At 48.8% G+C, this 13,821-nt stretch overlaps 1 protein-coding gene across 1 annotated transcript; it reads right to left on the bottom strand.

Moving 5' to 3' along the window:
- Nucleotides 1-996: 996 nt before the first annotated feature.
- LOC136611056 (E3 ubiquitin/ISG15 ligase TRIM25-like) lies at nt 997-6,935 on the bottom strand. The gene has a single exon (XM_066590304.1). The coding sequence runs from the start codon at nt 6,930-6,932 to the stop codon at nt 5,226-5,228; it is 1,707 nt and encodes a 568-aa protein (XP_066446401.1). The 5' UTR covers nt 6,933-6,935; the 3' UTR covers nt 997-5,225.
- Between the last annotated feature and the right edge of the window lie 6,886 nt (nt 6,936-13,821).

Genomic DNA, 13,821 nt, shown 5'->3' with positions numbered 1-13,821 from the left:
CCCCGGCATGTCCCCTCATCACTGGACACTGTGACACTGTTGTCACATCATTGTCACATCATTGTCACAGTGTCCAGTGATGAGGGGACATACCGGGGAGGTGAAGGAATCTCCTGCTACAGCTGTCACAGCTCTAGCAGAAGATAGCTAGGCTCTCCCATTGCTTTGAATGAGGCTGGCGCAGCTGCCACACAAGACCATTACTACTATATTATAAACTACATGCTCATCATCCATCATTACTACTATATAATATACTACATGGATGATGAGGCCTCACCCATATTTTGTGAAAAAAAAAAAGCTTAGAAGTCACAAATTTCTATGACTTGCACAAAAATTTACATTTATTTAGGCCACCTTCACACAGATTTTCCCCAGCGGAGTTTGACCGGCACCCGGCTGGTGACCCCTGCGTTCTTGTCCGGTGGCTTCTGTGCAGCGCTGCGGATGTGCCGGGTGGCGCTCCGTCACACATGCGCAGAAGCTGCCAGAGTTCTGCAGTGAAGCGTATCCCTCGATACTTCTGCAGGGCTCACTGCGAAGTGCTGCGGGACAGACCGCTTGTATTGCCTTCAACGGAAGCCAAACGTGCGTATCCCGCACAAAATTGCAGCATGCTACATTTTTTTTCAACCGTGAGTAGAAAATCGATTTCCGCTCATGGGCAGGAAATCGCGGATTGCCATAGCATGCTATGGGCTGGAATCCCACTCCGGATGTCGCGATGCAAACCCGCCTGTGTGAAGGAGGCCTTATGCCATAATTCTGGTGTAAAAGCTTCTGTAAATACCCCCCTATGTGTTTACCAAAACATGCTCAGTGGGGCGCCATTCCTGAGGTGAGAACTGCATGAACATCCATCAATGAACTCAAGCTGCCCCCGCAAGGCTGGGGGGTCACCGGACCACCATATAAAGTCAGAGCGGGGGAAGAAGGAAATACTAAATGTGACAGTGAGGTAAAAACTAAAGTAAAGACACCGGCGCCCATCAGTTATATGCAGATACATCTTTATTAACCCTTACAATGCCCAGCAGTTACCTACACAGATCTGGTGACCCCAAAATAATGCAAAGTGGGGAAAAAATAAGGCGCATTTCATGTGATTGGGTCATTATAACAATAGTAAGCAAGAAACAAGCGGAAATTAACCTAAAACCCAAACTGCTGGAGATTAAAGTAATACATAGAATTACATTTCCTTAGTCCGACATTAACAGGCTCTGATGCCGGATTATCAGATGTTCTGAGTTACTGAACTGACAGAAAACTTTATAAAACTTTCTGACAGAGAAGCTGAAGGAAGATGAAATGCTCATACATAATCTGCTGCTGTCACATAATGCTCCGTCTTCTGGTTCTGTGGTGGAAACAAGGGCCGGATTATCAGAATCTCTGGATTATCAGACACCAGATTACGGGTAATTCACAGAATGGGTTCTATTTACTGACATTCTGATTAGTAATATATTTATTGCCCTAATATCAAAAAATATTTAGATAATAGTAAATGGGTGAGTGAGTGCTGCCTCTGATTGGCTGAGCGCAGAGACCAATTAGAGGCAGCTCTCAGCTATTGAATGACAGCTGAGAGCTGCCCCTGATTGGTCCCTGCGCTCAGCCAATCAGAGGCAGCACTCACTCACCCATTCATGAATTCATGAATGGGTGAGTGAGAGCTGCCTCTGATTGGTGAGGGCTGTGACCAATCAGAGGCAGCCCATTCAGCAGGCGGGGATTTTAAATCCCCGCCTGCTGAGGACTACACAGAGCAGTTCAGGAGAACTGCCGGCCAGCCGTGGCTGAACTCCGGCTGCAGAAAAAAGGTGAGTATACGTTTTTTTTTATTTTTATACATTTCAGGATGGTTTTCAGGGAAGGGCTTATATTTTTAAGCCCTTCCCAAAAATTCATCCCGCGCTCGCTGGCAGCCCATTGCTTTCAATGGAGCCAGCTATATTGCCGGCTCCATTGAATTCAATGGGCGAACAGCGGACAGCGCTCCTTTGATTGGGCCCGTTTCGCTGAAAACTCTGCGAGGTGCAGATTTTTCAGCGAATTGTCGGCCCCGGTCATGAGATTTGCGGATGCGCATCCATTATGTGATTCGCAAATTGCGCGAAAAAACGCCTTTCTGACCAAGGCCAGAGTCTGTACCATTGGTACAGATTTTGACCAGAAACAAGCTGGAGATACGCAGCGGCACTCCCCCTCACCTCCTACGTAGGCTTCCCACTGTCAGCGCTCCCTAGCTTCCGATTCCCGGCCGCCTGGTCAGGTGCGGCACCACAGGTCCGCTGGGAACCGGAAGCCAGGGAGCGCTGAGAGTGGGAAGCCTTCGGAGGACGTGAGGGGGAGTCACAAATAGTGTGACATCAGCTACGGATACGCGTCTAATTTCCAGTCAAAATCCACACAAATGGTACAGACTCTGACTGGTTTTTGGTGCAGAAATGCTGCGGACTTTGCTCCCTGTCTCTTTTTTTTGAACCGGCCGTGTACATTTTATAACGATGGAGGTAAAATCATACGTTGTGATAAGCCCCGCCCCTGGCCACACCCCTGTCCCGCTTTGACCCTGGAAAAATCTGGTCACCTTACATAAGGACATGTCAAAAGTTTGGATTGCTGGAGATACAACTGCTGAGATCCCCACCGATCGCTAGAAAATACAGTTACACTAAGTCTCCTGGTATGACAGGCCGGCAGCGTTCTAAACGGGATGGATCTGCGGTAATATTCTGGCTTTCTTGATCTTCCCCCACAGTCGGGTTAAAGGGAACCGGTCACCACCTGTCAGCCTTATAAACTACATTATGGGGCTCGAAGGTGAGAGAACGGGGAGTCCGGGAAGTTGTGCTTGACACTCACCGGGCGCCTCGTTCCGGCGCTGTGTCTCCGTGAAGTCCGTGCGCACACAGTAAGGCGCGATCACATGACAGTTTTTATGTTCAGCTTTTTGTGAGCCAAAACCCGGAGTGGAGAGCCAGTATAATGGGGAGAGGTGCCGTCCTTCCAGATTTTGGACCCGCTCCTTGTTGTGGCTCACAAAAAACTGAACATAAAAACTGTCGTGTGAAAGCGCCCTCAGGGCTTCTACCACTAGTGGGTTTTTTGCGCTGCGATATCGCTACATTTTTTTCAATGGAACTTTCTAATGTTAAAATCGCAAGTTTGTGCTTCTGTCCCATTGAAAAAAACGTAGCGATATCACAGCGTTAAAAAGAAAGAGCCAGTGGGTGTCAGCCGTAACTCTTTGCAGCCCGCTCTGCGCTCTGGGAGAGCGTGAGCACGGAGTCGGCTGTAGAGTCACACTATGTGTGCGCGGGGACGCAGCGCTGGAGCGGGGCACCCGGTCAGTATTGTACACAGCTCCCCGGACTCCCCGTTCTCTCACCTTTGAGCCCAATAATGTAGTTTATGGAGCTGACAGCTGGAGACGGGTCCCTATAAAGGCGGCTGCGAACATCTGGGATGATGTAATTCAGTAGGGATCGGGGTCCACAGTCACAAGACGCTACATGTGATAAGCAGTAAGACTGCGGTAAATCATCCGCGTGACTTCAGCGTTCCCCTTTGGGTAGAATGTCACCATAATAAATACATCTGATGTGTCCATAAGACAAGATCCCAGGGCCGGGTGCTACACAGGAAGTGTCCGGCGCTCTACACACGCTCATCCGTAGGACGGCTCCACGGACGAGCTGCGCACAGCGATCTCCGTGTATGTGGAGCGTTAGTTGTATTTAACCCTAATGAAGCGTCATTCACAACACTTAGGCTGCGTTCACACGGGGCGGAATTGCCGCAAAATTTCCGTGCAGACTTTCTACACAGAAATTCCGCCTGCGACTTTAATCCTGGGATTAGCCAGCAAAGGGCAGGAGATTTACAAAAATCTCATCCATCCGCTGCGACCGAGCCGCACTGAGATTGACAAGCCACACGGAACTCAAAGACGTGGCATATCAATTATTTCCCCGCTTCCGCAGCAGAATGCAGGCGGATAGATGGTCGCAGCGGAATGCAGGCGGTGAAGCCGCTCCTAAACCCGCAACGAAAGGCCATGGGATTTGAAGCTGCATTTCTCTCGCAGAAATCTCGCAGTATTTCCATGCGGTCATTCCGCGAGATTTCAGTCCGTGTGAACCCAGTCTTGAACCCGACCTGATCTACCCAGGAACCCCACAAACATACCAGGATGCCACCTTTATGCAGATTTTCATGGACTTCACCCACTTAGCGCTCTCTTTTGGGGGACAATCCTGGTAAAATGGGAGTGCTGGTTCATGTGATGTAGTAGATCAGACATCATTGGGATAAACAGCAATGACACACGGAGGATTATCCATAAGGAGGCACAGGGATCACACCCAGAATACAATCACAGCGGATCCCCCACATGTGATCTAGTCATAAGGACAGCGGTCAGATAGGCCGGGCACCGACATATGTGCATTGGGTATAACACACACAATGTGCTGTGAGAGAAGTCCCAATGGTCTCTCCTGCGCCATCCTGCCCTTCGCTCTCTATAAATAAGGGCTGTTGTTCGGCTCGTTTTCAATGTCTGAGTCTAAAAAAACGTATAAATATTTCTATTTTTTTCTAATAAATGGAGAATCAGCTGATTACCCAGAATGCTGTGTGACCGAGTCTATGATCCTTCAAGCAGCTCGAACTGAACCCCGTTGGATTCGGAGCACAAGAATATAGCTGTAGCATTCCATCGCACTAACAGCGCACGCATATAATACGCGCAAAAGGTGTCAATGAAAGGACATTGCTCTCACTGTTCCGCTCACGCTTGCCTGTATTTTATTGCGTATGTTATGTGCGTAATAAAGAGCGCAGCATGTTCTATTTTACCGCATATAATGCACATAACAGCCCTATTGTTCTCTATGGGTGCGTTCACAACACAGCGCTTACACAATTACATTACATATGTATGGCGGTTTTATGTTGCCAGGAGACAGGAGAAGGAAAGTGAAAAAAAGAAGAAACCAGCCAGCCGGCGCAGGACAGCGTGAGTAAAATACGTGTACATGTGCTGGCATAACCGTGTAAGAACATGACAATACGCAGGGATACGCAGACCCCTACTGCGGGAAAATGGTCAAGTGGGCCTGGCTTTGGTTATAATCCCCTGCAGCCCCACCTCATTCATCCCATTGGCTGTCTGATCTACCAATCAGGTTGTCTTTCAGTCCTGTCTCTGGTCAGTTTCTATTATGGTTTCTCCCAGTTGTTGCTTCTCCCAATATTGTTATTGAACCATTAAATACCCATAATACAGCATGAAGCGGCTCGGTGAAGGAGGCAGTGAAGGTGTGTAAGTGTCTGATGGGGTCACACAGCTCATAAAAGGACAGCCGCCCGGCCCCATAATCCAGACAGATCCTGAATCTATTACTGGATATAATGTGAGGTAACAGGATCTCTTCACTGTCATGTATCACTGAGTACTTACTATAAGACCTCCACAAACACCAGGACTTGTTATTATAGCCAATGTATGACTGCTGCCCCCTCCTGTCTATACTGGGGTAACACATCCCCACCCTCCACCCCCCTGATCTACTGCCCTCCACATCCCAGTAATATCGTCCTGAGGAGAATCCCCTCCTGCTCATCACCTGATCATACTGGAATCTCTGTAATGTTTCTGGACGGTTCTGGTTCTGTTGTGTGCTGGTTGCAGTTTTCAGGTCATCTGATATATGGATATTATCACCAGCAGTGTTTACATCCAGTAATATGTCTGCAGGATCCTCCACATAGATCCCCCTCCTAATATCTGTTACTATGTCACATAATGTGTGTAATGTGTCTGAGATCACAGCCACATCTGGACCATCTACATCATGAAGCGGTTCACCATGTCCCCGCGTGTCCCCATCACCTCCATCATGTCCCCCCGTGTCCCCATCACCTCCATCATGTCCCACCGTGTCCCCATCACCTCCATCATGTCCCACCGTGTCCCCATCACCTGCATCATGTCCCACCGTGTCCTCAGGATCATACAAGTCCCCGGTGTCTGGTTCCTGTAAGACAGTCAGTGGATCAGTCATGTTACACAGCTCCTCCATGTGTCTCATCTTCCTGGACAGCTCGTCCTTCTGTATTTCCAGCTTCTTCATCAGAGCAGACAGTGAGAGTGACTCTTCCTTCTCCTGCCTGGAGATCTCGCTCAGGACCCTCTTCTCCAGATCATCCAGCCGTCTCCTGATGTCTCTACACAGGGCAGTGACTGTCTTCGCTTCTCCAGCTGCTTTTTCTTGAGCTTTCCTCCTGCGTTCCTCCAGACTCCGGACTCTTTCCTCAGTCTCCTCTCTCCTTGTGATCAGTTTCTGGAGAACATTTCTCAGTCTCTTCTTCTTCTCAGAGGCCTCATCCAGCATCTCCACCTGATGACCCCGATGTTCTCCGGCCAGACTGCAGGTCACACAGATACAGATGGCATCCTCAGTGCAGTAATATTCCAGGATCTTCTTATGGACAGAACATTTCCTGCTCCCCAGGTTGGCGCTGGGCTCACATAAGACGTGTTCTGCTGACTTGCTGTGAACTTTCAGGTGTTTCTCGCACAGAGAAGCTTCACACAGCAGACAGGATTTAGCGGCCGCTACAGGAGAGTCCACACAGTAAGTGCAGAAGATCTCAGCTTCCGTTTGTGTCGGAGGAGTAATCAGGAAGTTCTCTATGATGTTACGCAGAGCTAAGCATCTCATCAGTGCCGGCCGCTCCTGAGACTCCACTCTGCATTCAGGACAGGAATAAACTCCAGCCTCGTCCTGTGTATCCAGCACACGATGAATACAGACCCGGCAGAAGTTGTGTCCACATCTCAGCATTACAGGATCTGCATAAGTGCTCAGACAGATGGAGCAGAGCAGCTCGTCTCTCACAGCAGCAGACGCCATGGCTGACAAAGGAAGAGAGAAATGAAACTACTACTTCCTGACCGTCATAGACCCATGGGCGGGTTTTTTTCTGTTGACTACAGGGCGGGGCTGCACGGCACAAGATCAGTCACTATTAACCCGTTAATGGACAGTTGTCATAATGATACCATGTTTCCCTGAAAATAAGACCCTGTATTATATTAACTTTTGTCACAAAACAGGCACCGGGTCTTATTTTTGGGGGATGTCTAATTATACTTACCTACCAGGCTCAGTCCAGGTCTTTCCCGCTGCTCTCTGGACCTACAACATGCTGAGCCGTGGCATTGATTGGCCAATTCATAAATCCCCCCTCCACAACACGATGGCTATGATTGGTTTATCGAGCGCTGCGTTTATTGGCTGAACAGCAGTCGATGAACCAATCACAGCCATCGCATTAGTTCATCGAGCGCTGCATGGATTGGCTGAGCAGTGCTCGAGAACCAATAGGAGCCATCGCTTCCTGGAGGTGGGATTTATGTATCCCATAACCAAGAAATGATCTTCTGTGTGTGAACGAGAACTGCAGAACACACAGCTGAGCTATAGGCGGCAGCAGGAGGACCTGGATCGATCCTGCTAGGTAAGTATTCCATTTTTTTTAATGTAATGCAGCTGGGGCTTATTTTCAGGATAGGGCTTATATTTCAAGTCTTCCCAAAAAATCTAGGTAGGGCTTATTTTCTTTCAAAATATGTTTATTGAATTTTCAAGTCAGCAACACAACATTGAATTAAAAGTGTGTAGTTATTTGAACATGCGGGGGAGCATTTTCTAATGCTGTGGGCAGATGCGGGTAAGGCCCTCCCCAGGGGGATGCACCCGCGCCACAAAATTCACAGCTGTAGAGTTTCCATTCTCCCCGAAAGACTGAATACTGTGCATTGCAGACCTATTTTCTATCTAGAACAGTAGGAAAAACAGGATACAACAAAAGGAACTTTAGGGGTAGAAGAAGGAGTGGGGGGGGGGGGGAGAGTAGGCGAAGAAGGGCAAGGAAAGGGGGTGGGGGGATTTGTATATCTCCTCATCTCGTGAGGCAGCTGTTGTTAATGGGATGGGGGATATTGTGGGGCCAGCTGGGGAAGAGGCAGTGTCAGTACACAGGCGGGTTTTTCATTGTTATCTATAGGGACCCGTCAACCAGCCATTTGGGAAAGAATGGGGAGCCTTTAAAATCTATCCAGGGCGTCCAGACGTCCCGTGTGTCAGCTATTGAAGGGTTTGGTGTGACCTCGCTATTCCGAAAATCCTCCATATACATGATGTTTTTAACTGCTTCCACCCATGTAGTCCTCGGAATCCCTCCCCCTCGCCTTCAATGTTAGGAGATGATGTGGCGCATGGCCATGATAAAATAACTTAGTAGGCTTTTTTTGGTCCTAGAAATAGGGCCTGGGAGCATAGAAAGGAGGGCAATTTCGGGGTTCAGGGACACCGAGGACCTACAGGTCTTTTCATAGACCTTGGCGATGTCTCCCCAAAGGGGCGCAATTAGCGGGCATGACCACCAGATGTGTAGCATGTCTCCTACCTCAGAGCCGCATCTCCAGCATTCATTTGGGACTTCCGGAAAGATTTTGTGGAGTCTGTCCGGAGTTCTGTACCACTGTGTGATGATTTTGTAGTTGAGTTCCTGGGCTCTTGTTGAAATGGACAATTTGTGGGTTAGCTGGTATGATTTGCTCCAGAGCTCTCCGGGAATCTGCCTGCCCAGCGCTTCCTCCCATCTCGTCTCCCATGGCAAACGTGACGTTCCCAACCTCGCTTCGACCAGCAATCCGTACAGCAGAGATATTGCATGAGGGGCGAGTCAGGACTGACGCAGAGCCTCTCGAATGGGGTAAGCTCTGAGCTCAGTGGTCCGGGGTCGCCAAACGCTCTTAGGTAGTCCCTCACCTGGAAGTATTGCATCCAGGCGCCCGGTTTTGCTCTGCGGGCTCCTACTAATTCGCATAGTGGGCGCATACCGCTTGGTCCCCAGACCTCCCGTGCTCGTGGCTTTGATATGTCTGGTAGGATAGATAATTCTGTTGCTGTTAGAGTGGCTGGGAGTTGGGGGTTTCCGGAGAGAGGTGTTAATGGGCCCGGTACATTTATTAGCTTTCTACGCTTGACTACTCGGCTCCAAGCTCCCAGAAGGGTTAAGGCGAGGGGGAAGGCCCCCTGCCCTCTCCAGTCCAACTCCAGAAGAAACTCTTAGGGATATCTAGTGGTACAGTCTGAAAGACATAGAGGATTCTGGGCAGGATATTCATTTTAAGGGAGTTGATCCGACCGAACCATGAAAGTTGGAGGTTGGACCATCCTGTCAATTCTGATTCGAATATGGAGAGTAGGGGTCTGAAGTTAAGGTCGAAGGTGTCGCCCGGGTTTGCTGGGATATTTATACCTAACAATTTTAAGGAGTCCTTTCTCCATATAAAGGGGAGGGTCTTGCTTAACAAGTTGGCCTCCGTTGTTGGTATAGAAACGTTGAGTATTTCGGATTTTTGGGGGTTTATCTTGAAATTGTTGAGTCTCCCATAGCTAGTTAATCCCTCTAAGATTGCCGGGAGGGATGTGTTGGGGTTCGTGACATAGAGCAGTAGGTCGTCTGCAAAGATAGAATTTTTTTGTTCTCCTCCTCTGCCCGGCAACCCCCGGATGTCGGGGTTTCCCCTCAGGGCTGCTGCCAGCGGTTCCATCGCTAGGATATATAATAGCAAGGAGAGTGGGCAGCCCTGTCTAGTCCCATTCCGTATCTGGAAGGGCTCTGATAGGAGGCCATTCACTCTAATACGCACAGAGGGGTTGCTATACAGGGCCATGATCCAAGAAAGGGCTCTCGAGCCTAGACCTACCTCCCTCATCACCTGCTCTAGGAAAGACCATCTCACCCTGTCGAAGGCCTTCTCGGCGTCGACTGCGAGAAGGCATAGGGGAGTGTGTGTGCTACGAGCTTTGTTGATCAGTGATATTGTTTTGATCGTATTTTCTCTGGCCTCCCTCCCCGGGACAAACCCAACTTGGTCGATGTGGATAAGAGATGGGATAAGGGGGTTTAGTCTGTTGGCCAGCATTTTTGAGAATATTTTCAGGTCGCTATTGATGAGGGAGATAGGTCTATAGCTTTTGCATGAGAGAGGGTCCCCTCTGGGCTTCAGGATCACCGCTATGTTGGCCTGCAGTGCCTGGGGAGGAAATGGGCATCCCTTAGTGACGGCGTTAAAGGCGGCATAGGCTCCGATAACTGATCACCGAGCAATTTATAGAACCTTGGTGTGAACCCATCTGGGCCGGGACTTTTCCCCAGTTTCAGGTCCCGCAAAACCTGGGAGAATTCCGAGGGCGATAAATCGCTCTCTAGGGCTTCAGAGTCAGCTCCCGAGATGGTGTTGTGTATATATTGTTGCAGGTACTGGGCTGTGGACTCACTCTGGATAGGTTCTTCTGGCTTCTCCCGGCAGGGTATATTATAGAGTTTGGAATAGTAAGCCCTAAAGGCTTCTAGGATCTCGCTCAGAGCTGTGATTGGTCACAGATGGACATGATGTTCGTTTGTGAGGTTTGGGGGCGTAGTGCCCTAGCCAGCCACCTTCCGCTCTTATTGCCGTACTCGTAGTACCCCGCTCAGAATCTATCCCTTATATTCAGGGTTTTCTGGTCAAGTATGGCCAGAATCTCGTGTCTAATGTTGGTGATTTCTATTAGTAGGGCCTGTGATCTCTGAGCCTTGTTGGCTGTCTCACGTGACTCCAGATCCTGGAACAGCTGTTTAAGCCTACGTGTACGTTCCTTTTTAAGTCTGGAGCCATGTGAGATGAACACTCCTCCCAGGGTGCATTTTAATGCCTCCCATTTGAGTGGCGCTGGGGTTGTGTCGGCTGTGTGGGCCTCCAGGAAGGTGGTTATCGTCTTAGTTATCTCAGCCATGCAGGTGGGGTCTTTAAGTAAATTGTCGTTTAATTTCCAGTTAAATCCTCTATAGTCCTGCTTTATCGGGTTGAGCTCTCCTAGTACTGGGGCATGGTCGGACCATAGGAAGTTCCCCATACTACATTTAGGGTCCTCATCTAACAACTTGTGGGAGACGAAAATATAGTCGATTCTGCTGTACGTATTGTGTGGTTTTGAGTGGCAGCTATAGTCCTTGACGGCCGGATGGAGTGATCTCCACAGGTCGACCAAGTGTAGACTCACCAGTAATTTCATGAGTTTGCGTATGGCCGAGAACGAGATCGAGGAGCGCCCCGAGGAAGCGTCCAGGTATGGGTCAATAACAGGGGCGTAACTAGAGGCTCATGGGCCCGGGTGCAGAAGTTTAGCTTGGGCCCCCCTCCCCATGCCCTTAGGCTAGATTTACAAGGGTGATCGCAAAATTGCAGCAATATTGCAGTTTTTCGAGTGAGACTGGTCTTGGGGTCTGTGCCCAAATAGTGGAAAACAGCTCTTGTTTCAGTCGGACAAACCGCACAAAATTTTGCATCAAACATTTTTTTCTGATGTGGTTTTGATGCAGAACTTGGTGTGAATTGTCCGCTGCGGACAATCTGCGCCATTTTATGTACTTGTGGCCACTCTCACACTCAACGCTTTTTTACAGCGTTTACCGCGGCGTTTCAAACACTACAGTAACCGCTGTACAATGTCTCTATTGATTTCAATGGAACTTGGCAGACTAACGTTCGGATGAGGCGTTTCTAACACCGCCACTTTCGAGAGCTGTCTGCTCTATTTTCATGTGTTGAAGCACTTTTTAACACACCTCATCGCCCATTATAATGATGGGGTGCGTATAAATCGCAGTGTAGAGCTGTACAATGTGTTCTTAACCCCTTACTGACGTGGCATATTTTGGGCTTAAGGACGCAACGATTTTTGGCGGATTTTCATCTCCATTTTTTAAAAGCCATAACTTTTTTACTTTTCCGTCGACGCGGCCGTATAAGGGCTTGTTTTTTGCGCGGCGAGCTGTAGTTTTTGATGGTGCCATTTTTGGGTACATAGACTATGTTGTAAAACTTTTATTATTATTTTTTTTATAACAGGGAGAAAAAACGCATCAATTCTGCGATAGATTATTTTTTTACAGCGTTAATCATGCAGCATAAATGAGACAATCCATTTTTTCTCACGACGGTACGATTACAACGATATCAAAATTCTTATATTTTTTTTAGGTTTTTCCACTTTTCTACAATGAAAACCCTTTTTTTTTCTAAATCGCTGCATTCAAAGTCCTGTAACTTTGTTATTTTTTTATGTACGGAGCTCTATGAGGGCTTATTTTTTGCGAGACGAGCTTTGGTTTCTATTGGTATCATTTTGGGGAATATACGGCTTTTTTGATCAAGTTTATTGCATTTTTTGGGAGGCAAAATGCTAAAAATTAGCATTTTGCCTCTGTTTTTTAGCGTTTTTTTAATGCTTTTTGCTATGCAGAATTAAAAGCGTGTTTAACTGATTGTACAAGTCGTTACGGACGCGTCGACACCAAATATGTGCCATTTTATTTTTTTACCTTTTTTATGCCAATATGAGAAAAAGCGTAAAACAAAAGGTGCTTTTTAACATTTTTCTTTTTTTTACATTTATATTTTCTTTTTTTTACACAACTTGTGTCCCTCCGAGGAACTTACAGCACAGCACTGATGATCGCTGTGATTAGGTATGGCAGGACTTCTGTCCTGCCATGCCTTATCGCTTATAGAGCGATCATAAGCTCTGGCATCCTGTTACCATGGCAACCAGCCAGGCTCTCTGCAATTATATCGCGAGAGCCCGGCAACTTCACAGAGGCAGCGCGCTCCCTCTGTGAACCCTTCCCATGCCGCGATCTCCGATGCACCCCCGCTGCTGCAGCAGGAGGCCGGCTATGACTGACAGCCGCCTCCCGCTGTGGGATAGTGTGAGATCAGTCATGATCTCGCGCTATCCCTATTACGTAAGGGTACGTCATTTTGCGGGAAGTACCTCGATCCCATGACGTACCCTTACGTCATGGGGAGGGAAGGGGTTAAACACCACTCAAAATCGTGTCTTTTGAAATGCAGCGTTTTACTGATGGTGTGTGTGCCCGTGGCTTCAGGCCGCTCTCACACAGGCGCTCGGCAAAACTATGACATTTTGATTGCGGTGTTTTGCTGGATTTTACTTTCGTTTTTGGTCCATACTGGGTGTAGCGCACAACATCACTGATGAGGGGCGCTAAAACTGGCAAAATAGAGCAAACAGCGCTTGAAATCGAGCAAATGTCTGCGAGGCTCCACTGAAAACAATGGGAGCGTTTTACTGCGATTACCGCGGCGTTCAAAGAGCCGCAGTAATCAGCGCCAGTGGGAGAACGGGCTTATGGCTCTCCCATCACACAGGATGCCCTAGCATGGTACATCCCATGCCCCTTCATGGCTGTCTCTGCCCCTTCTGACACAGGATGCCCTAGCATGGTACATCCAATGCCCCTTCATGGCTGTCTCTGCCCCTTCTGACACAGGATGCCCTAGCATGGTACATCCCATGCCCCTTCATGGCTGTCTCTGCCCCTTCTGACACAGGATGCCCTAGCATGGTACATCCCATGCCCCTTCATGGCTGTCTCTGCCCCTTCTGACACAGGATGCCCCTACCTGAATTCCCTTCCCCCTCCCACACTGCCTGCTGCTCTGACCCCCCTCCCCCACTGAGACAGACATGTGCAGTCAGTACTTACACTTTCTGTCAGGCTGCTCCCGCTGTGTGTCGGCCGCTCCACCTCCATTCCCCTGCTGGCTGAGGATGACTGTAGGAGTCGGGGGAGGGCTGCACGATGTAGAGCCCTCGGTCTGCCTATCACTAGGCCCTCTGTGCACCGCCGGGAGCTTCTCCTGCACGCAGACACTTCCTC

Source organism: Eleutherodactylus coqui, chromosome 2, assembly GCF_035609145.1.
Source record: "Eleutherodactylus coqui strain aEleCoq1 chromosome 2, aEleCoq1.hap1, whole genome shotgun sequence".
Classification (NCBI taxonomy): Eukaryota; Metazoa; Chordata; class Amphibia; order Anura; family Eleutherodactylidae; genus Eleutherodactylus; species Eleutherodactylus coqui.
This window is presented reverse-complemented; position numbering and strand designations above follow the sequence as displayed.

What these genes read in the sequence shown, in the direction of transcription:
- LOC136611056 (XM_066590304.1), bottom strand. Translation starts at nt 6,932, where the DNA reads ATGGCGTCTGCTGCTGTGAGAGACGAGCTGCTCTGCTCCATCTGTCTG.